Here is a 25,198-nt window from a genome sequence, read left to right on the forward strand (position 1 = left end):
AGAATCCTGGGGTCAGGAGTGGGTCTCATATCTGGCCCCATAATGTACAAATCTAGCCTCATATAAGCAGAAAGAAGGAGGTGATGCCAGGCAGCCCTGGCTCCCCCAGGATCTCACCCTCTCTACTGAGCAAAGGGGGAGATGAGGCCAGAGGGCTGGCAGGGCATGCATCCCCCCAACACTCTGCTAATTATCTAACAAGATCCTTAAGTAACCATTTAGCAATGGACACCAATGCCTTTTGGCCCTGGGAAAGTGGGGAAGAAAGAGCAGAAGAATGGAGCCAAATCATTACTCTTCCTTCAAATGAAAACAAGCGTGGCAAATGATAAACCTATTGATTATGGAAACTAGCCAGTGAAATCAGTCTCAGAAATGCAGACATCACAAGCATCAACAACTAGAAAAACAAAGAACAACAATTAATTTGCTCTGAGTAAGAAAAAAAAGTGTATACTTACTATTGCAGTAGGCAAGCCAGCATCAACTTTGTCCTAAATGGGGTGAAAAAGATAGATAAGCATTACAGGTGTGTGCCACCCATCTAGAATGTTCTTTAATACACAGGATTATGAAACCAATTTCACTGAAATACAATTGTCAAGATATTTATTTTTCAAATAAATATTTTAAAATAAAAATGTAGTGCAGCACCAAGATGGTAAAGTACAAGGCAGCAACTTAACTGAATTGTCCCAACATTCCCTTCCAAAAAACTGTAAAATAACACTTCAAAATAAATCCTAAAATGGAAGAAGGTCAAGATGAGAGTTTTCCAGCCCAAGATGACTTGGGAGGTCAGCAAAAATGATCTGTGCCCTGGGATTGGGACTAGACTGGCTCCTACATAGTGACAGCACATGCAGTGGTCACCCCAACACGAGGCCTTGGAGGTGGTGGCGACAATACTAGCAGCTTCAGGAGTTCTCAGTCTAGAGAAAGGAGTCAAGAGAAAGAGATTTCAGGGGGCCCTCTGTTGGCACCAGGTTCAAGACCCTGCTGCATTACCCCTACCCAGTGGCAGGTCACAATGTGGCCAAAGGGGACCGGAGGCCTGGTCTTGCCTCCAGTGCAGAGAGAAGCACCACTGCTGTGGTTACAGGAGAGCAAAAGACAGGGTCAAGAGGCCCTAGCAGTTACAAGGGATCAGGGGGTCCTATCTGGATAAAGACCAGAGGACAGACAGGAAAGTAAGGACTACACCTTTCCCTGATTCGCACCATCTTGAAAGTATTCACAGACCCCAGAACTAATTCCTAAAACAGCAGCATGAAAAAATGTGAAAGTTGGGATAGCATCTCTGTACCCCCAATGTTCATCCAACCCCTGGTGAGCAGGCTTTATCATAAAGTTAAAAATCCAGAAATAAACTTTATAAAGTGAGCAAACAACAAGGAAAAAAGATCATAAAAAGCTATTATGGAGACAGGGAAGATCAAAAAAAAATTCAGAATAAGACATCAATGTCAAAATCTTTATATAAGCAAAGCTACAAAGAAAACTGAACTGAATACAAGTTCAACAAGAATTCCAGAAAAAAACTCTAAAAAAGGATTTTAAAACTCAAATGAAAGAGGTAGAGGAAAAATTGGGAAAGGAAATGTAAGTAATGTAAGAAAATTATGAAAAGTCAAAAGTAAGGTAAAAAAGGTACCAAAAAATACTAAAGAATATAATACTTTAGACTTCTTCCTTGTTGGGTCCCTTGCCCACCCTCCCCACAGCCATGGTCGCCTATTGGAGACAGGCCAGACTCAGCTATATCCAATATTCCCAGATCTGTGCAAAAGCAGTAAGAGATGCACTGAAGACTGAATTCAAAGCAAATGCTGAAAAAGTTTCTGGCAGCAGTGTAAAAATAGTGAAAGTTAAAAAGGGATAATGTAATCTGACTAGTGCTACATTTTCAAGATGAAGATTTTCAGTTATATGTTATGGCAGATTGGAAACTATCTCACTTCATTTTTTGCTGTTGAGAAGAAAACACCTGCCTGTGTATTCTGACATGCCAATAAACTAAGCCCTGATTAAAAAAAAAAGAATATAATAGTTTAAAAAATAATTGGCCAAATGTAAAAGAGACACAAAAATTCACTGTAGAAGAAAACTCCTTAAAAAATAGAACTAGTTAAATGGAAAAAGAGATACAAAAGATCACCAAAGAAAGAAATCCTTAAAAATAAGGACTGGACAAAATGGAAGGTAGTGACTCCATGAGGTATAAAGAAACAATAAAACCAAGACAAAAGAATTTTTCAAAATAGGAGAAAACGTGAACTATTTCATCAGAATAGTTCAAGGGAAAGACATCCTAGAAAAAAGACTGAGAAGAGATAATTTAAGAATTATAGGACTATCTGAAAGCCATGATCGGGGCGGGGGGGGAGGGTCTAGACTACTGATATATTTCATCATATTATCAAGGAAAATTATCCTGATATCCTAGAATAATAGGATAAAATAAAATTGAAAGGATCCACTGATTACCTCCAGAAAGAAATCCCAAAATGAAAACTCCTAGGAATATTAAAACTAAATTCCAAAGATCAGGTCAGGGAGAAAATATAGCAAACAACTAAGAAGACACAATTCAAATATCATAGAGCCACAATCAGAATCACGTAAGATTCAACAGCTTCTACATTAAAGGAGAAAATAATATGATATTTCAGAAGGCAAAGGAGCTAGGATTAGAACCAAGAATACCTTTGGGGGAGGGGGATTCAACCTTAATGGAACAGAGACCTTTCAAGAATTCCTGATGAAAAGTATAGAGCTGAGTAGAAAATATGGCATTCAAACTCAATATTCATAGCTAAACTGTTTATATTCTTATATCAGAAGATAATACTTGTTTATGCCTAAGAATGTTATCATTACTAGAGAAATTAAAAGGCATATACATAGGTGTAAGTTGACTATGACAGGATGATCGCAAAGAAAAAAAATTAAGGGGTGAAAAATAGGGATACCTTAAGAGAAGGGAGAGGAAAAAAACCAAAAATTATCTCAAGTAAAACAGGTGCACAAAGGAAGAATTTTTATGGCGGAGGGGGAAATGGGGGGGGTGGTGACAGGCAAAACTTGAACCTCACTCTCACTGGAATTGGTTCAAAGAGGGAATAACATATATAAGTTGGATGTAGAAATATATCTTATCCAACAGGAAAATAAGAGAGAAAGAGATAAAAACTTGAAGTGGGGATGCTGAGCTAATTGGATGGGCATAAATATTAAAGGCATCCTTTTCATACCATAATGCAATAAAATATATATATTTAATAAACGGTAATAGAAACAGAGATAAATGTTTTTGTCCTTTGCTCTCAAAGAAGACTATGACTTCAAGGAGGTGATGCCATGACAAACACACGGATTGGATTTGAGTGAGGGGGGGCTGTGCTAAGTACCCAGCCTCACCTTCTCCTCCAGAGCCATCTGGGTCTAGTGGCCAGATATGGATCGAGACAACTGAAGATGGCCCTGGATGCGAGGCAATCAGGGTGAAGTGACTTGCCTAAGGGTCACACAGCTAGGAAGTTTCAAGTAACTGAGGCTGGATTCAAACTCCTGTCCTCCTGACTCTAAGGCCAAAAAACTAAATGATTTAATCCTAAAAATGAGTGGATCAAAGAACACATCAAAGAAAAAATAAATAATTTCATTAAAAGAGAATGACAACAATGAGACAACATATCAAAATTTATGGGATGCAACCAAAGCAGTTCTTAGGGGAAAATTTATATCACTAAATATTTATTCCAATAAAAGAGAGAAAAAGCAGATCAATGAATTGGGCATGCAACTAAAAAAAGAGAACCAGAAGAACAAATGAAAAATTCCGAATTAAACATCAAGTTGGGAATCCTGAAAATCAAAGGGGAGATTAATAAAATTCAAAGTGAGAAATTCATTGAACTAATAAATAAATCTAGAAGCTGGTTTGATGAAAAATCCAATAAAAAAGATTAACCATTGGTTAATTTAATATTTAAAACAAGAAAGAGAACAAAATCACTAGTATCAAAAATGAAAAAGGTGAATTTGCCACCAATGAAGATGAAATTAAAGCAATTATGAATAGCTATTTTGCCCAATTATTTGCCAAGTTGACAGTCTAAGAGAAATGGATGGGCATTTATAATCATCTAACAGATAACAGATAAACAGAAGCCTTATCTTATAAAAAAGAATGATCAATGAGCTCAATAAAAAAAATCACCAGATGTTTGACAAGTTATTTCTACCCAATAATTAAAGAACAATTAATCCCAATACTATATAAACTATTTGGAAAAATTAGTGGATTCCTACCAAATTTCTCTTACAACACAGATTTGGTACTAATACCTAAGCCAGGGAGAACAAGAACAGAAAAAAATAATATTATAGATCAATTTATCTAATGACTATTGATAATTAATTAATTAATTGAATTGATTGATTGATTAAAACACACAAGGAAATTATGGCAATATATCATAAAGATCATACACCATGATCAGGAATGCAGGACTGGTTCAATATTAGGAAAACTGATCATAGCAATTAAAAAAAAAACAACAAAAATCATGATTATATCAGTAGATGCAGAAAAAGTTTTTGACAAAATACAACACTCATTCCTATTAAAGACTTTAGAAAGTATAAGTAAATGAAGTGGTATCTATCTAAATAGTGGTATCTATCTAAAACCATCAGCAAGCATCCTGTTTAGTAAGAATAAGTTAAAAGCCTACCCAGTGGAGTGGAGCTAGGTAGTGCAGTGGATAGAGCACTGGCCTGGAGTCAGGAGTACTTGAGCTCAAATCCAGTCTCAGACACTTAATAATGACCTAGCTGTGTGGCCTTGGGCAAGCCACTTAACCCCACTGCCTTGCAAAAAAAAAAAAGCCTACCCAGTAAGATCTGGGGTGAAGCAAGTATGTCTATTATCAGCACTACTATTCAAAATTGCATTTGAAATATTAGCTATAGCAGTAAGAGAAGAAAAAGCAATGAGGAAATAAAACTATCATTCTTGGCAGATATGTTATATTTAGAGAACTCTAGAGAATCACCTGAAAAACTAATTGAAATGATTAACAACTTCAGCAATGTTGAAGGATACAAAATAATCCCACATAAATCTTTAGCATTTCTATATATTACTAATAAAATCCAGCAGGAAGACATAGAAAGAGAAATACATTTAAAAAACTGCAGATGATATAAAATACTCTGCCAAGACAAAACCAGGAACAACATTTCTACCCCAATTGATCTATTTATTCGGTAGATCATACCAATCAAATAACCAAAAAAAAATTTATAGAACTAGATAAAATGATAACAAAATCAACGGGAAAAATTGTGAAGAATCAATGAAAAAGGGCAGCTAGGTGGTGCAGTGGATAGAGCACAGCCCTGGAGTCAGGAAGACCTGAGTTCAAATCCAGCCTCAGGCACTAAATAATTCTCTAGCTGTGTGGCCTTGGGCAAGCCACTTAACCCCATTGCCTAGCAAAAACCTAAAAAAAAAAAAAAAATCAATGAAAAAAGTGATGAAATGTAAAACAACTATTAGCAAAACAATACTGACTAAGAAATAGAGAGGTGAATCAGTAGAATAGATTAGGCACCCAATAGATAGTATGAGGGACCATGGAGATCTAGTGTTAGACAAAATCAAAGATCCAAGAATTTGGGACAAGAAATCACTTTTTTTAAACAAAATTTGCTGGAAAAACTTTATAGATTCAGACATAAAGGTGCTATTATAAGCAAATTAGGAGAATAGGGAATATTTTACCTGTCAAACAAGAATAAAGGGAGAATTTATAATCAAACAAGAGATAGAGAACATTACAAGATGCAAAAATAGATAAATTTGTTCATATAAAATTAAAAAGTTCTTGCACAAACAAACCCAATGCAGTCAAAATTAGGAAGAAAAAAATAAGAGGAAACTACTAGGGAAAACATTTTATAGCAAGTTTCTTTGATAAAGGTGTCATTTCTCAAATATATAGAAAACTAAATCAAATCCTCAATAGATAAATGGTGAAAGGAAGAAGGAATCAAAGTTATTTATATTTGTAAGAAAAAAATTCTAAATTACTGATGATGTTTGTCCTCTTGAAGAAAATCATGATATCAGGGAGGTGATGCCATGACAAGCACAAGAATTGGATTTGAGTGAGGGGGACTGTGCTGAGTCACCAGCCTCACTTTCTCCTCCAGAGCTATCTGGGTCCAGTGACCAGAGAAGGATCAGGATGAGATGACCCTGGATGTGAGGCAATCAGGGTGAAGTGACTTGCCCAAGGTCACACAGTGAGTGTATGAAGCTGGATTCGAACTCCTGTCCTCCCAACTCCAAGGTCAGTACTCTATCCACTGTGCCATCTCTCTGCCCTCTAAATTCCTACAGATTAGAAAAATGCAAATTAAAATAATTCTGAAGTACCTTGCACACCTATCAGATTGACTAACATGATAGAAAAAATGACAAATGTAGAAGGGGACCTGGAAAAATTAGGCTTTAATGCACCGCTGGTAAAGTTGTGAACTGATCTAACCATTCTAAAGAACAATTTGGAACAATGCCCAAAGGGCTTTAAAACTGGGCATACCCTTTGATCCAGTAATACTACTACTAGATCTGTTTCTCAAAGAGGTCAAAGAAAAAGACAAAGAACCTATTTGTATAGAAATATTTGTAATAGCTCTTATTGCAATGAAAAAGAATTAGAAAGTAAGGGATCTCCATCATCTGGGCAATGACTGAACAAGTGGAATATGGTTGTAATGGAATACTATTGTACTATGAGAAATAACGAGGATGATGCTTTCAGAAAAACTTGGGAAGACTCATATGAATTGATGCAAAATGAACAGAACCAGGAAAACTCTGTACACAGTATCAGCAATACTAATAATGATGATTGGCTACAAATGATTAATCATTTTGATCAATGCAATGATCCAAAACAATGCCTAAAGACTTAAGAAAAACTAATGAAATCTAGTACAGATTTTAGTACAATCTAAGTACAGATTGAAGCATAATTTTCCACTCTATTTTTTCTGCTTGGGGGGGGCAATGTGGTTAACATGGAAATATGTTTTGCTTGGATAGATGATATCACATTTCTTTCCTTTCTTCTCAATGTGAAAGGGAGGGTCAGGAGGGAGAAGGAGTTCAGAACTCAAAATAAAAATTTTAATGAAATCTTAAAATAGGCAAATAGTTTTTTTTTAAGTCAGATAAAGAGTTCAACAAATAGAAAGAAGACCCTAAGAAGTAAAAAAATCTTCCTGAGGGCATTTACTTATTTATTTATTATCAAAGGACACGGAGAGTAGTCATATGGGATGAGAGTGGCAATCTGCACATGGAAGAAATCATAGGATTTCATGTTTGGAAGGGAGCTCAGGCGTCCCCTAGTTCCACCCACACGTGGAAAAAAAATCCTCCCTAAAACCTACTTAACAAGTCATTATCCAGTTTAGACTTGAAGATCTTAAAGATGAAATTTTTTTCACTTTTTAAAATTTACTTATTTTTGAATTTTACAATTTTTTCCCCTAATCTTACTTCCCTCCCCTCACCCCCCATAGAAGGCAGTCTGATAGTCTTTACATTACTTCCATACTATACATTGATCTAAATTGAATGTGTTGAGAGAGAAATGCTTAAAAGAAAAAAAACCAAAATATGATAGCAAAATTACATAATAAGACAATGGATTTTCTTTAAAAATTAAAGATAATAGTCCTTGGTCTTGTTCAAACTCCATGGTTCTTTCTCTGGACAGATGGTATTTTCCATCACAGACAGCCCCAAATTATCCCTGATTATTGCACTGATGGAATGAGCAAGTCCATCAAGGTTGTACAATGTTCTTCTGGTTCTGCTCATCTCACTCAGCATCAGTTCATGCCAATCCTTCCAGGTAAAGCCAAAATTTTTGAAGCAGCAACCCATTTTCCTGAACATGCCAAATGCTTAACAAGTTCTTCCTCAAACATCCTCTGCAGTTTCTGCCCCATACCCAGGTTCTCCCCTCTAAGGTTCAAGTGGAAGCAAATGTGGGCAAGGACCACTGCGGGCAAGAATGATAGCTGACCTTTCCATCGGTGCCCAAGGGTCTGCAAAGCGCTCACTGGGAGAGGTGAGGTGAGTACCACAGATACTTTCATCCCTCTTTCAGATGAGGAAACTCGGGTTGGGGGAAAGGAGGTAACTCACTCAGCAATATGGTTGCAGGGTGGCTCTTTACAAGGTGGGTTCTAAATCCCAGCCTTCAAGTCCCAGGCAGCTCTGCACTCTTGCCACTTGATGCTGATGCCTCCCTCTGGCATGATGCTAGGAGTGGGGGCCCCAAGCCCTCTAGACTATTCGTGTGATAGGACAATACACATCTTTGGCTGACACAGAGCAAAGGAAGTGGGGTCTGCATTTCAGGATGCCCCAATTGTGGAATCAGAAGATAGCTTGGCTCAGGAGTTATGGGAGCCCAGAGAGAGAGGGGCAGGCTTCAATTTTGGACACCATTCTGTGTCTTTTAGGATCTCAGAGGACAGTACAAAATAAAAGGGTTCTCCAAATGAACATAATATGGATTTACTTAAATATATCCACATTCTTCACAGATCAAACAAAAGCAGCATTCACCAAGCCCCAGAGTGAAAGACTTTGCAGAACAAGACAAGAATGCCCAGAACTCCCCTAGCTGTGCTCCCAGCTAGAGGTCCCATGAAGCCTGGATGGGTAATTTCAGGACTATCAGCAGTCACAACCACTACCATGTCCCATGGTCCAAAGGGAAAAGAAGGCGATAATCCCTAAAGTAATGCAGCTGTCATGGGGAAAGAAGGGCATCAAATAAGGCACAGAAGTGCTTTTTAAGGTAGAGGAGACAACAACTAGTGGAACAAAAACAGAGTCGTTCAATACTAGACCAGAATGGAAGGAGACCAGAAGGGGGAGAATAAGAGTATCTGGCAGCCCTCAACAAGCTTAAGTCCCCCGATTCCTGTGAACCTAGATCCAACTGAGATCCTAAACCAACTGGCCGACATAACTATCCAACACCATCTTTGAAAAATGACCCCAAGGGGCGGCTAGGTGGTGTAGTGGATAAAGCACTGCCCTGGAGTCAGGAGCACCTGGGTTCAAATCCAGTCTCAGACACTTAATAATTACCTAGCCATGTGGCCTTGGGCAAGCCACTTAACCCCATTTGCCTTGCAAAAACCTAAAAATAAAAATGACCCCAATCAAGAGCCTCTTGGCAGGACTGTGGAAGGGCAAAGGGAATTGATTTTCTTTTTTATTACAAAATTCTTATATACACATATTTTAAATGAACACCATTTTTGAATGTCCTCCCCAATCTGGGGAGTCATCCTTTGTAACAAAGCCTAAAAAACAAAGAGGGGGACAAGAGTTCGGCCAAACTAAGCAGCCCTCTCCTGAGACTGATAACCTAGGCAGTGTTCCAAAACTCTAATTTTCAAAAGCACAAAGAAAATAGTCCCCAAACAATAGGTTGATGAGCTCGAGTTCAACAATCCCTGGCAAAATTCTAGAATATATTACAATGTATTTTTAGAATGTCTTATTGAAGAGATGGATAAGGGACCACTGGGGGAAGGGAGGCAGCAAGCCCAGAGCCAGCATGGGCTCAATAAAAATCAGGTCACATCAGACTAACCTCATCAACTTTCAGGAGAGAGTTACTAGCCTATCAGGTCAGGAGAATGAAACAAATAGAGTTTGCCTAGAGTTTTGCAATGCACTGGGCAAATCCCTTCATGCTCTTCTCATGGAAAAATAAATGGAGAAATGTGAGAGATCAAAGGAGCAATATGGAAGATGCAGACTTGGTTAAATGGTTGGATCCAAAGTGTTACTATTATTAATGGTTTGATGGCGCCTTGGGCAAAGTTCTCCAGTGAAGGGCCTCAGGGATCTGTGCTTAGCCAAATGCTATTAAGCAATTTTATCAATGACTTGGATAAATGCATGGAAAGTACCTTTATCAAATACAGGAGGGATAACTAATGCACTAGAAAAGAGAATCAGAATCCAAGAAAGATTTTGACAAGTTCAAACACTGGGACAAAAAGATAAATCTGAATATACACTAATAAAAGTCTTATACTTGGGTTCAAAAAATCAACTTCAGAAACACTGGATGGAAGATGCCTGGTTAAACAACTGCTCATCTGAAAATAATCTAGTGTTTCAATGGACTCAAAACTTAATATAATTGCAGTCTAAAAAGTTAATGTAATCTTGGGCTGCATGAAGAAAGGTATCACACCTTTAATAAGGAGGTGACAGTCCCTCTGTATTCAGCCCTAATCATATCAGAGTTGAAGTTCTGGTTCAATTTGGGAAAATCATAGTTTACAAAACCCATTGCTAAATCAGAATGAGTCCAAAAGAGGGCAATGAGAAAAGTGAAGGACCTCAAGGTCATGAAATATGAGGACTGGCAGAAGAAACAGAGGCTATTTGGTCTGCAGAAGAAAAAACTCAGGGGAATATGGCAGTTATCTCTAAGTATATGAAAGGCCATCATTTGGAAGAATGGTTAAGTGCTTTTTGTTCAGTCCCAAAATGCAGATGTCGGAGCAATGAGTGGAGGATTCAGAGACTGAGGAAAAATGAGCAACAATTAGAGCTAATCGAAAGGGAAATAGGCCAGCTGGGGAAGCAGGGAGGGAGGTCCCCCTTACTGGGGGTCTTTCCTCCATCAAAAGAATGGTTGGCCCCTTGCAGGGTATGCTGTCGTGGGGATTCCTTCATGAGTGTGGATACAACTAGAGGCCTGGTCCACCTCTGACACTTGGCAATTGTGTGATGATGTCAGCAAATCAATCCTTACAGAGGCCAAGAGACCAGAGACCCAGCTGGTAATTGGAGATTAGGAAAGCACCGAACGAAACCCTTGACCCAATGGAAGCAGTTTCCATGTGAGTGGACCAGAGAAACACTACCATTCATCGTACAGGAAGAACAAGGGGAAGCCAACCTGCTGGAAGCTATTAGTACTTCACCCCTTCTGCATGAGAAAAAAGAAGCTTCATTAAAGCAACAGATTTATCTCATCAATATTCAAGGCCTGGATTTTCAGCCTATCTCAATTATTCAAAATATTTTTAAACTGAACAGGTGGGTCAAATGATTGCTCTGGTTTGTCTTAATTTAGGGAAGAATGGGTTTCATCACCTACATGAGGATTAGATTCAGAAAGCATCATAGAAATGTAATCCCCCAACAGGTGGTTCCCATTCTAGCAAAGAGAAATAAGCCCCTATCTCGAAACAGAGAGTGGCAACTTGTCCATCTCTCTCTAAACTGGCTCCATTTGTCCTCAAAATGGCTAAGCAGTAGCATAGTACAAGCCTTGATTGGAATCTGTACCCAAGCTAGAGGGATGGTCCAGACCTTGGCCATCTGGTACAAGAGGCTGCTTTGGTAAAACTATGATAGGGAATGCTTTTAAGGTCTCCTGATATCATTTCAATCTCATATCAACCTTGTACCATCTCCAAAAAGGAAAGAATTTCTTTCTAGCCCAAATGTAAAGTGCAAAACAGTCATTATACCCTGAAAAGGGGGCAGCCAAATCTGAGTTAGCATCTCAAAGGTCTGCCACGATTTTAAAAGAAATGACTAGAAAACTGGGGAAATCAAGCTACATGGACCATATGCCCCCAAAGAACCTCAGAGGAAGTGCCTTGCCTAGAGCCAAAAAGGCAGTAAGTAGCAGAAATGGGTTTGGAACTTCAATTTTGCAATTCTAAATCTATTTCTACTGTACCATGAACCAGATCCTAGGCATAGTAGCTTAGGGTTCTGATATCAGAGGGGTTCTTGTGAAATGGGCCAAAAGGAAAAAAAAAAGGTTTTGGTAAAAGGTTGTTTTCAGCTGTTTCAGTCGTATCTGACTCTTCATGACCCATTGGGGGTTTTCTTGGCAACTATACTTAAGGGGTTTGCCATTTCCTTCTCCAGTTCAGTTTACAGATGAGGAAATTGAAGAAAATAGGGTGAAGTGACTTGCCCAGTGTTTGAGATCAGATTTGAACTCAGGAAGATGAGTTTTCTTGATTCCAGGTCTAGCACTCTAACTACTGTTCCACCTAGTTTACCTTGGGTAAAATATACTGAATCTATTTTTTTTTTTTGCAAGGGACAATTTCTATTTGACCTCAGGCTGCCAGATCCTATATTTAAACACCATTCAAATTCTCTGTAGTCCATAAAGCACCATAAAGTTTCTACATAAACAGTTTGATCAAGCAAACATCCATCTCTTTATAGAAGTGGCCTCCCTCACATGGACACTCCTCGGGGAGATGAACTAACAAGTGAACAAAGGGCCAGAATCGGAGCTGGAGTCTCCTGAGTGTGGGGAGTTCCCTCTTTGAAAACAAGTCACAAACCTCAGGAAGATTAAAGTCAAACAGCCAGGGTGGATCAGAGGTAGGATCTGAACTGAGAACATCCTAGTTCAGAGGCTGATGTTCTATTCATTTCACCATGATGCCTGCCCCCTCTTTTTGGTTTGCTTCCTTTGGTCCACCTTCCCTTCACTGGACATTGACCACACTAGCAACCTGCACACTTAAAATTGAGATATACAAAATCACTCAACCAAGGCCTTTCTGATAAGCCTTCAGCCAAAGCTAGCACTGTGCCCAGGCTTCTGTTCCCTCAGGCCCCAGAGCCAAGGGAAGAAGACCCCACACTCACAGCAGCTGAGACGATCTGGGCAGAGATCCCCTTCAGAAGTGAATGCCGCATTACCGAGCCATGGAGTGAAAAAGAGTCAAGAAGTTTCTTCTTCCTAAAAAGAACAAAAAGTTAGGATACTAAAACCTTCAAGGTCAAGCCTGGAGACTTGAAAAGGAGCAATTAAGACATTTCAATAAAGCAGAAAATTTGACTAAGTGCAGCATGTCATTGCTAGGTCAATCCAAGAATTCCTCAGTCCATTAAGATGCTTCCCAGGCCACCCGGTGGGCCCACTTTGGCCCCAGGGAACAAGAGGCAGCAAAATAAGTGGTTAGCCTTCTTTGATGGTGCCTGACAAAGATGAAGACCTGTCCTCCTTCAGTGACACCATCAAACCACTGGAATGCTGGCTCTGAAACATCCCTCTTCCTCCTAGCCCCTCAATGCCCTACTTCCCCCACAACTTCTGGTTCTCCTCATTCTTCTGGCTATTTAGGGAAGGCACCCAGCCAGGGGGCAGCCACTGTGGTTAGCTTCTGGAAAGATGGTTGGGCTGGCCTTAACCAAGCTTAGGAGCTTGCCCCTCCACTTAAAGATTGGGGAATCCACTTTCCAGATTTGCTTTCATTTCCTCTTCTGCTGTGCCTGGCTGCCCTCTCCCTTCCTCTCACAACAGCACTAAAAAAGAGGGTTTATTAAATATTGAGGGGTATGTGAGGTATAGAGGTTTAAAACAGTCAGCCTGGTCCCTGTCTCCCAGGAGCACCACCTAAGAGCTTACAGAACTGTCACGGCCAAGACATTTAAAAAGTTACAGACGTCCAGACATCTGCCCCAACCTGGAGAATGCACATGAATTCAATAAATTATGGGCATCAGCCTTTCTCCACTTCTCTATTCTTTTTATGTTCTTCCCAGGAATTTTGGGAGAAAAAAACACAGTCAAAATGAAGTTATTTAGGGTCAAAGGTCCTCTTTCCCTCACTTTAATCATCTTTGGGCTTCTCCTCTGAACCCTCTCTAAGGGAATACAGGAATGCTGGGGCTGGGGCTGGCTTTGAGGCAGGAAGGAGGGAGTGGGGCAAACAAGGTCTAACTTCTCTTTCCCATAACAGGGCACTAGGCTGGCCTCTCTCCAACAGTCCCCCACTGCCTGAGTGGTTTCCTCCTGGGGAGGAAGGGGGTTCCATGGTTACTACATTCAGGCCATGCCCCCGATCCTCAACCATCTCCAAGACCTTGGTCTAATATTTCCCATCAAGTCTGCCTTCCATTCCCTTCACAGAAACATAGGCAGACAACTTGTCCCTGCCATGCTATATAACTTTAAAATAAGTATATAATTCCCCCCATCTGCTGGACCAGCCTGGATGCCTACTCACCTTTTCAGATTGGTTCGGTCACCACTGTCTGAGCTTGCCACAGATGATGTGTCATAGGAGTGGGTGTCGAAAGTGTCAATATTTAACAGAGTCGGATCCTCAAGGACAAAGGACTCATCTTCATCATCCGTCTAAAAGATGAAAGAATATGGTCCCACACATTTAGTGATTGTTTAGTGATTAGGAAAGTCAAGTTCAGATTAATGGGCAGAAACACACCTGCACGCACATCCTAAATAAAGTCCAGTCTGTGCTTTCGTCTCCACCACATTCATCTGACTGCCATGACGAGGGTGGTACAGGATTATCAGAGTAGATTGTCATGAGGCAGCATGGGATGGTGAGTGAGGGACTGGCCTTGGACTCCAGAAGGCCCCCTGAAGGCCTGTCTCTGAAATACCTATGACTTGGCCATTCTGGAGAGTCTCCTTAACCCTTTCAGCATGACAGGCAACACCCCAAGGCTTTCACAGGGAAGTTGATCATTGTCACTGGGCAGAGGAGATGCTCCACTGATGGGGCCCCAGACCAGTGAAATCCCATGTCTGGACCACTTAGCACCTCCCTTGACCAGAAGCACCGATGATCACTATTGTTTGCACACAATTGTTTGCATGTTGTCTCCTCTAGAGCAGGGACAGACAGCTGCCAGTCTTTGTATCCTAAACATTTAGCTTAATAAATGCTAACTGGTTTCCCTCTAGTTAGGGTGGAAAAACAAACAGGCAGCTATTTGTTACTTTATGATCAGTTTTTATTTCAAAACAAAACAAAGGTTATCCATTAGTTCATTTCTCTCATTTTAGTCACAAAGAACTTGTGTCAATACATCCTTTATCCTTGTCTTCTATCAGGAGGGGAAGGACAAACACAACAACTGCTGCCAACTGTCACCGAATGGGTGACACACAGTAGGTGCTTTAAGAATGCCTGATGAGGGGCGGCTAGGTGGTGCAGTGGATAGGGCACCAGCCCTGGAGTCAGGAGTACCTGAGTTCAAATCCAGTCTCAGACACTCAATAATGACCTAGCTGTGTGACCTTGGGCAAGTCACTTAACCCCATTGCCATGCAAAAACAAAAAAAAAATGCCTGATGACTTAACCATTGTATAACAAGATAAGGTCAGGGCTTGCATCCATGTATCCTTCGTCCGTATCTTCTGCCAGAGGAGGAAGGCAAGCATAGCAACTGCAGCTAATCTGAATAGGCAGCACATGGTAGGTACTTCAAGAATGCCTGCTGATGGATATGAAATAAACCCTCATAAATCCTCAGCATTTCTATATATTTAATAGCAAGATACAGCAGGAAGAGCTAGAAAGAGAAATGCCATTCAAAATAACTTCAGACAATATAAAATACTTGGGAGTCTATCTGCCAAGGCAGACTCAGAAACACTATGAAAACAACTACAAAACACTTCTCTCACAAATAAAATCAGATTTAAAAAACCAGAGCAAACATCAACTGCTCATGGAAAGGCCAAGTTAATATAATAAAAATGACAATTCTACCAAAACTAAACTGTTTAGTGCCCTACCAATCAAAATCCCCAAAAATTATGAAAAAATTATAAGTAAATTCATATGGAGAAATAAAAAGTTAAGAATTTCCAGGAATTCAATGAAAAAAGTACAAAAGAAGGGGGCTTAGCCCTACCTGATCTAAAATTATATTATAAAGCATCAGTCATCAAAACTGTCCGGTATTGGCTAAGAAATAGAGTGGTGGACCAGTGGAACAGACTGGGTGCAATAGCAGGAAACAATTATAGTAATCTGCTGTTTGATAAACCCAAAGAGTCCAGGTATTGGGATAAAAACTCTCTCTTCGATAAAAACTATTGGGAAAATTGGAAGTCAGTATGGCAGAAACTTGGATTAGACCAACACCTCACACCCTATATCAAGATAAGATCCATATGGAAACAGGATTTAGAAATAAAAAACAATATTATAAGCAAACTAAAAGATCAAGGACTAGTTTACCTTCAGATCTATGGAAAGGGAAACAGTTTATGAGCAAGGAAGAGATTAAAAACATTAAAAACAAACTGGATAATTTTGATTACATTAAATTAAAAAGCTTTTGTACAGACAAAACCACTGTAACCAAGATCAAAAGAAATGTAATAAATTGGGAAACAATCTTTACAACTAGCATTTCTGACAGAGAACTCATTTCTAAATGTATAGAGAACTGAGTCAAATTTATAAAAAGACAAAAAGTCATTCTTCAATTGACAAATAGTCAAAGGATTTGCAGAGGCAATTACAGATGAGGAAATCAAAGTGATCCACAGTCACATGAAAAATTGCTCTAAATCATTACTTATTAAAGAAATGTAAATTAAAGCGTCTCTGAGGTACCACCTCACACCTCTCAGACTGGCCAATAGGACCAGAAAGGACAGTGAACAATGTTGGAAGGGATGTGGGAAATCTGGGACACTAATGCATTGTTGGTGGAGCTATGAACTCATCCAACCTTTCTGGAGAGAAATTTGGAATTATGCCCAAAGGGCAACAAAAATGTGCATACCCATTGATCCAGCAATACCACTACTGGGTCTATACCCTGAAAAGATTATGAAAAGGGGTAAAAACATCACTTGTACAAAAATATTCATAAGGGCCGCTAGGTGGCACAGTGGATAAAGCACCGGCCCTGGAGTCAGGAGTACCTGGGTTCAAATCTGGTCTAAGACAGTAATTACCTAACTGTGTGGCCTTGGGCAAGTCACTTAACCCCATTTGCCTTGCAAAAACCTAAACAAAAACAAAAATATTCATAGCAGCCCTGTTTGTGGTGGCAAAAAATTGGAAACTGAGTGAATGTCCATCAATAATAAACTGTGGTATATATATATATATAAATATAATGGAACACTATTGTTCCATTAGAAACCAGGAGGGATGGGAATTTGGAGAAGTTTGGAAGGATTTGCATGAAATGATTCTGAGTGAGATGAGAAGAACCAGAAGAACATTGTACACCCTAACAGCAACGTGGGGGGGATGATCAACCTTAATGGACTTGCTCACTCCATCAGTACAACAATCAGGCACAATTTTAGGATACCTGCGATGGAGAATACCATCTGTATCCAGAGAAAGAATTGTGGAGTTTAAAAAAAGACCAAAGACTATTATCTTTAATTTTAAAAAATCATTATCTTATTATGTAATTTTGTTATCTCTTATATTTTGTTTTTTTCTGAAGGATATGATTTCTCTTTCATCACATTCAATTTAGATCAATATATACTATGGAAACAATGTAAAGACTAACAGACTGCCTTCTGTGGGGCGTGGGAGGAGGGAAGTGAGATTAGGGGAAAAATTGTAAAACTCAAAAATAACTAAATGAATTTGTTTTAAACATTAAAAAAATGCCTGCTGATCTGACACTGTCTGCCAAGATAAAGTCAAAATGGAAACATGATTTAAACAGAGGAGCATGTGAGAAATTACATGTTAGATTTATGGATAAAGGAAGAACTTAAGACCAAACAAGAGCCAGAGAGGATCACAAGAAGTAAAATGGATAATTTTGATTACATTAAATTAAAAAATGTTTACACAAACAAAACCAAAGCTGTCAAAATCAGAAGGAAAGCAGGAAACTGGGGGCAAAAAAATTCATTTTATTTCAAGTTTCTCTGGTAAAGGTTTCATTTCTAAAATATTTAGGGAGCTGAGCCAAACTTACAAAAATAAGAGTCATTTTCCAATAGATAAATATAGTGAATGGATAGGAAGAGTTGGCATAAGAAGAAATTCAAGTTGTTGATAGTCAAATGAAAAAATGCTCTAAATCTTTATTGTTCAGAAAAATAAATATGTTTTAAGGTACCACTACTTATCCATGGCTATTACGTAATACGGCTATTACAACAGAAAAGAAAAATAACTGTGGCAAGGAGGGAGGAGTTGTAGGAAAACTAGGACACTATTGCACTGTTGGTGGAGTTGTGAACTGACCCAAACTTTGTGGCAATCAATTTTATAGCAAGGGGCCATAAAACTGTGCATAACTTTTGATCCAGCAATACAGCTACTAGTTCTGTATCTCAAATAGATTAAAGACAAGGGGAAAGGACCTACAGGTACAAAAAAATCCTTTTTTGATGGATGGTAAAGAAATGGAAACTGAGGGGATGCTCATCATTTGGGAAGCAGATAAACAAGTTATGGTAAATGACTGAAATGGAATACTATTGTGTCACAAAAATGATGAGAGGCATAGCTTCAGAAGATCCTGTAAATTGATGTAAAATGAAGTGAGCTGGACCAGGAGAACATCATACTCAATAAAAATAATATAGTACAAGGATCAATCATGAATAACTTAATTCTCAGCAATATAATGATCTTAGACAATTCCAAAGGACTTATGATTTTTAAAAAAGCCATCCATCTCAGAAAGAACTGATGAACTCTTGAGTCCAGATTAAAGAATATTTTCCTTCTTTTTTTTCACAGCAATGGCTAATGTAGTAATACATTTTGCAAAACTTTGCATGTATAATGGGCATCACATTTCTTGCCTTCTCACTGTGGAAGGGACCAGGGTAGAAGAAAATTTGGGACTTGAAATAAATTTTTTTTTTCAAAATGCTTGTTGACTTGATTATCCTACTATTCACCCAACTGTTTACAAATCACTGTAATTTTTTTAAAAATTGTTTATTATGTGAGGAAATATTTTTAACACAATTATTTATGTATAACCTATATTAGAGGGTAGGGCAAGAAGGGAAGGACAAAAATTTAGAACTCAAACTCATAAAAATGAATGCTGAAAACTATCTTTACACAAAATTGGAAAAAATAAAATACTATTAAGTGAGAAAAATTGTTTATTATGAACTAGAAAATTATCAAACACCAACATTTTGACATAAAAATATTACATACAGCTTGTTCCTTTTAATACAAATTAAATTTAATTTGGTAGTATCAACATTATTCTCCTTGTCTTATCTTTTCTTATCCCCCCCTTTTCTTCTGTTTTAAAAAATATTTTTAAAATGTTTTAAATTTTTAAACATTTTAAAAAATACTGTCTACTTACCCCATTTTTTTAGGTCTCTATCCCTATGATGACTTCCTTTTACTCTTCCTCCTCCCCCTTTTCCCATGGAGACATGCTCTGGTTGTCCTCCTCCATTCCCTGATCTTGCCATATGACTAGTCCATCTTCTCTCTGTCGATAGTTCTCATGGGACATCCCTTTCTTCCACTCCTCCTCAATGTTCCTCATTGGCAATAGGCTGTAGACTCCTTGCACCCACCACATACATTTCCATCACCATCTATGTAGTCTCATCTTTAGTTCTTCAGAGGTCGTAGCATATCTGTCCACACAGCAACACCAGCAAAATGCTTACATTGAGAACATGGGTCTAAGAGCTGTGTAGTTCCTTGAAGAAGATCCAGCCATTCTCCTCTTTTTCTTCTCCAGACCCAGTTCACTGTCCCTTTACACATATGCACATTCCAACAAGGTCTATAGGATGTCCATTTAGAAAGCATGTTGAAATCTAGTCAATAGACACCCTTCATCCTACTTGGTCTTTCTTGTGTGGATGGACTGGGCAATTCCTTGGAGGGATTACGATCTCTTGAAAGATGTTTGCAGGATCCTAGGCTTGTGCAATCAGTACAATGTTATCCACAAATAAGAGCAGTGGGCACACCTTCCACAGAATCCCCCCAAGGATCTGTCTGACGACACCCCACTGGGTCACCTCCATCATAGTGGCTAATCTTTCTGGCAAGTATACACTCCCTGATCTCTACCTTGTAGCACAGTCAATGAAGAGGACCATTCCGATTGATCTGTCTTCCAAGGGGACTTCATGATCTTCATAGATGGGCAATAGATGCCTCATTGTAAAAGAGCCTACAAGATGGGTTTGGCTTCTATTAATATGGTATAAATCGAAGTAGTGGAAAGAACACAGGCTTTAGGATCCAAGTCCAGCTTAAGCCACTTCCCAGCTGGGTGGCAGCTACCATGCCCCTGTGTTTCCTTCTCCCTTCCCCGTTTTCACCTCTTGTCCAGGCTGAGCATCCTCAGTTCCTTTACCTTCTCCTCTAATGGAGAGTTTCCATGATGGTGGTGAATATCCCTCTCAAAATGTAAGGTCCTAAGCTAATCCTAACCCAAAACTGACCAGGGCAGAGTCCCAAAAGACCTTCACCTCCTTTGCTGTGGACTCTGCAGTGCTACTGCTGGGAAACTAAAGGCTGTGCCACATCTTCTTGCTCATTCTGAGCAGTTAATTGGAATCTCCTCATCTTTCACACATCTGCCCCACTTAGCAGTAGAGCAACTCTTCTGACCAGAAATAGAAGCCTTTATGGGTCCTTATTAGCTTCTTCTTAATTTTGGCCCATCTTTCCTTTTAATCTGTTATCTTTTCTGAATCCCATCATCCTGGGTATTTGCCATCCCTCCTGGCAACTCTGGGATTTCAGAATCACAAACCCAAATGCAAGACAGACTTCAGCAGAATCATTCATCAGAAACTCTGAAAAAGACAGGGCCAATGCTCCCAGCCTGCAGCACTTGATTAGAGAATGCCACTTCTCCAGGTAACAATAAGACCTCCCTTTAGTTCAGAAGCTCTTCACATGGTTTATGACATGGACCCTTTGTAAGTCTCATAAAGTCAATGACTCCTTCTCAAAAGCATGCTTTAAATGCATAAAGCAAAATATAGAAAAAAGGAAGTCAATTATATTGAAATTCAATTATCAAAATATTTTTTTAAAAATGAGACCATGGACCACAAGTTTCTAGATTCCCTGGTCTACCCGATTTGGATACACCTCTATCAACTGAGCCTTCACCTACAGACACGCTGATCTAGATGGGGAAAAAGATCTGGGATGCTCTCCACAGCTTTTTGGTAATGGTAGAAATGAAGACAAATCATATTTTTCCTTCATGGGATCAAAGCATGAAACATTCAGATGAAATCATGGTAAAGCCCTAATCAAAGTTGTCTGTACATACCACATGGTATAGCCCTAATCAAAGTTGTCTGTACATACCATAGCCTCAAAGGTGAAATCGATATCAAGTGACAGAAATAAAGAACTTTATCAAGACAGTGATGATGACAACAACCCACCTCATTAAGTATGCTTTCTAGGGTAGGAGGGGTATCCACTTGAGGAATATCAAACTCCTTGTCGTCGATCTAAAAAAAAAACAACAAAAAAAACATGGTTCCTCTTCACCATCAAGATGGGTGTAATGGGGAGGCTAGGTGGTGCAGTGGATAGAGCACCAGCCCTGGAGTCAGGAGGACCTGAGTTCAAATCTAGTCTCAGACATTTAATAATTATCTATCTGTGTGGCCTTGGGCAAGCCATTTAACCCCATTACCTTGCAAAAACCTAAAATAAAAATTAAAAAAAAAACAACAAAAAAAACATTTTGGGGGTGGCTAGGTGGCGCAGTGGATAAAGCACCAGCCCTGGAGTCAGAAGTACCTGGGTTCAAATCCAGTCTCAGACACAATAATTGTCTAGCTGTGTGGCCTTGGGCAAGCCACTTAACCCCAATGCCTTGCAAAAACCTAAAATAAATAAATAAATAAAGTCCAGCAAGATGGGTGTAAAGGGGAGAACAAGAGCCAGTGGCAAAACAAGGGATCTGACTTGATTAATCCCAGATAGACTCTGAACTGCCTCATCTCCTTTCTCCAAGTTAGACCAATGTTAGTAACCCTTAGCAATGGGTCAAGAGCAAGGTAGACAGCCTCTCTGCCATTCTGATACTCGACTGGTAATCTTCTGACAGTTGAGCACTCTCAGGCTCTTCATCCTCCTCCCACTTCTCAATGTCTCACAGCAGAAAATCTCTGTTCAGAGTCATTATTACAATCTCAAAATCACTGGGAAGGCCCAGGGTTCTCCTCTGGAAAGAGAAGTCCCAGAATGGAAATCTCTTCCTCAGAAGGAGACTCAGTCGGAGAGCTACCTGGAGCACTAAAGGGTCAGAGGCTTTGCCCCATGTCCCACAGTCAGTATGGGTCAGAGACAGGACTTGAACTCAGATCTTCCTGGCTCTAAGGAGAACCCTCTGATCACTACACCCTGCAGCCTCTCACATAAGGTGTGAGCCATGAAAGAGTTTTCCATGCTGCCTTTCATGGTTCACTGGCAAGCTAGAGTGCCAAATCAGACTTGTTGCCAGAACATAGAAATGTAAGCACTGGCTAGTGTCAGAAATGCACCAGGAACAAGGCCAGTCACACAAGGATTCTACGTCAATGGCTCATGGCTCCACTGCAGTCTGAGCTCTTACCAGCTCATTTCGGAACTCCAGGTCCTTGTCCAGGTCTATGCAGGAAAGTCTGGGCAGCGAAGCCTCCAGGGCCTGGGCCAGGCCTTCTCCAAGCCCTCCTCGGGGCGAGGGGGCTGCCTCTTCACTCTCAGGATCGACTTCACTTGCCATCTTAGCTTCAATCACAGCATTCAGACAGGCCAGATGGGCAGTCTGTTTTCTCTCTTTGGATCTTTTTCAAAGAAAGGAAAGAAACCACACAAATCGTATGCACTGCAGGTTTTAGATTCCTAATGAGTTGAGTAAGTAAAACCTCTGTTAGAACAGTGTGGAGCCAGGAAGACTTGGGTCCAAATCTCATCTCAGACTCTTATTCCCTGGGAATCCCTAGACAAATCATTTCATATCTCTGAGTTAGCTTGGCTATTAGTATCAGAGTTTAACAGCTTCCTCATCTGGAAAATGAAGGGTTGGGCTAATCAGCTCTCAGGTTTCTTCAATCTACACTTAGGATCCTGTGACTTCATTTGCAAGGCTTTCCCCCTCCCTTGGCCCTAGGGAGAAGGCCAGAGGAGAGGAGGCAATGACCTCCAAGGTCTCTTTCAGATCTAAAAACAAAGATCCTGGAATTCTATCAATCGTTTGAACCTTGGCAAACAGTCATCTATCCCTTCCCTAGTCAGAAGTGGTCCTGGACTCATGGACCCCTTTGTTCTTCCACAGTTGCCACTCCATTCCCTCAGCTCACCCTCCCCAGGGCCATGGTAGTTACTAATAGCCTTCTAAGTCATCTGGCCACAAAAATCCCAAGCCCAGCCCAGAGGCAGCACCTCCATCTCTCTACCTTGGCACTACTCTCCTTAGGTCAAATGTAGTTTAAGTCCTAACCAAGAACGAAATGCTCTGTGTATGAGAACTGGTCAATGTGAGATCACAAAGGGGAAAGAAGAATGGGTCAGGCCAGGACAAGCCCCCGGCAATGTATTGGAAGGCATACCACAGCTGCCATCTTCCCTTCTCTCATTTCTAAAGTCTTACTTCCAGACAGACTTTTCCTTAAATTAACCTAGACAGACAGGGACCATATGTGGTTGGGCACTTGTATGGGATGGAAAGCAAAGTTTCCAGAATAAAGACTAAGACAGTGGTGACTGGGGTCATAGGATCATAGATTTAAAGATGAAAAGGACCTCAGGGATACAAGGAGGGACATCTACTCCAATTAGGAATTAGTAGATGGTAATTAGGAAGATGTGATCCAGGTTTTTCACCTCTATTGAAAATAAAGAAGAAATGAGTTGAAATTGATGATGATGATGATGTTTGTCCTTCATTCACGAAGAAGACCATAACATCAGGGAGGTGATGCTATAGCAAGGACGTGAACTGGATTTGAATGAAGGAGGCTGTGCTAAATCACCAGCCTCACTTTCTCCTCTGAAGCCAACTGGATCCAGTGGGCAGATATGAATCAGAACTACTGGAGATGGCCCTGGAATGTGAGGCTATCAGGGTTAAGTGACTTGTCCAAGGTCACACAATTAGTAAGTGTCAAATGTCTGAGGCCACATTCGAACTCCTGTCCTCCTTACTCCAAGGCCAGTGCTCAATCACTGAATGGGAGTTAGAAAGGTTCTGTAGATATAAGGAGCAGTCATTTGGCACTTAGGTGATCCTTCCATCCTCTCTCTGAGCATCTTTGTAAAAGGAGGAGGCTGGATCAGATGATTTTTAAAGTCCATTTGGTTCTACATCTATGACTTTCTGTAGGTTCTTAAATACCAGGCAGAGCCAGAGGGAACATATAGAAGCTTCTCTAAAAGATTCTGACACACACACACACACCTCATTAGATTTATGGTCTTTCCAAGCATTCCACCCCACAAGATGCAGACAGGATAGTATCCCACAGGACCGAGAGCCCCATTTTATAGTCTGCTCTGTTTCATGGGCTGCCATCACCATAGAATTCATCCCCACATGGCCAGCCTGCTGGCAATAAGCCTCTGGGTGTATTTAGTTCAGCTGTTCTAGGAAAGCAGATTTGGGCTATGATCATTCTCAAAGCCTTTCAGCATGGAGAAACTTGCTGTACCTTACTTATTTGTATATTCACAATAAAAACAAAGGGTGACAGACAGATAGAAAGAGACAGAGACAGGGAGAACTAGGTCTGGGGAGATTGGAAAAAGTAATTACCATCTCCTGACTCACCTTTTTCAAGACCATCTTTTGGTAAACTAAGGGTACAACTAATTATAGGATTACATTAAAAAAGTAAATTACAAATTATTTATAATTATAAATTCTTCCTATTTATTGTACACAGATATGATGCATATATTTATATTCACACACATCACTATATCCCTCCTAGCCTAGGATGGTTTGGGGAAAGTTTTATGCCCTTATGTCTGGAGGTTCACAGATTCTGACATGTTCTACCATGCCAGTGGAGCTCAAGGATGCCCCAACAACAGTCCAAGTTTGCTTTTCTGGGTTCAGCCAAGCTAAGTATACTAAAAGAGTCATCCCCAGTAGGTTGGCTAGTTGGGGATGAATTTTGTGGTCAAGACAGTCTATGAAACACAGAAAACTACTAAGGAAAACAGAAAAAAAAACAAACCAGAAAACTACAAAACTACCCCATCCTCATTGTTGGGGGCAGAACAGTGGATAAATGAAGGCTAAGAATTCATATAGTTCCTAGAGAACTTGGCCATCGATACTGTGTTCAAAATGTCCCAAAAGTCTAGGTGCAGCTTTAAATTCTC

At 39.9% G+C, this 25,198-nt stretch overlaps 2 protein-coding genes across 14 annotated transcripts in view; one reads left to right on the forward strand and one right to left on the reverse strand.

The window, feature by feature from the left end:
• Positions 1-25,198, reverse strand: part of VPS8 (VPS8 subunit of CORVET complex) — a 180,122-nt gene that overhangs the window by 143,173 nt on the left and 11,751 nt on the right. For 6 of the 13 annotated variants that reach the window (XM_074189588.1, XM_074189585.1, XM_074189584.1 and 3 more), the window contains exons 3-7: positions 22,446-22,656; positions 21,265-21,333; positions 14,119-14,249; positions 12,755-12,848; positions 462-494 (exon numbers count right to left, since the gene is read on the reverse strand). In XM_074189588.1, coding sequence (XP_074045689.1) covers positions 462-494; positions 12,755-12,848; positions 14,119-14,249; positions 21,265-21,333; positions 22,446-22,595 — 477 coding nt within the window. In that variant the 5' untranslated portion in view covers positions 22,596-22,656. Of the gene's footprint in view, positions 1-461; positions 495-12,754; positions 12,849-14,118; positions 14,250-14,337; positions 15,366-21,264; positions 21,334-22,445; positions 22,657-25,198 lie in introns of those variants that run through there. The other 7 variants (XM_074189594.1, XM_074189595.1, XM_074189590.1 and 4 more) reach the window with 2 other exon arrangements.
• LOC141490188 (ATP synthase F(1) complex subunit epsilon, mitochondrial-like) lies at positions 1,727-1,882 on the forward strand. Its single transcript, XM_074190423.1, has one exon. It carries the CDS (start codon positions 1,727-1,729, stop codon positions 1,880-1,882), a length of 156 nt encoding a protein of 51 aa, XP_074046524.1.

The sequence above is a fragment of the Macrotis lagotis genome, chromosome 5 (genome assembly GCF_037893015.1).
Source record: "Macrotis lagotis isolate mMagLag1 chromosome 5, bilby.v1.9.chrom.fasta, whole genome shotgun sequence".
NCBI lineage: Eukaryota > Metazoa > Chordata > Mammalia > Peramelemorphia > Peramelidae > Macrotis > Macrotis lagotis.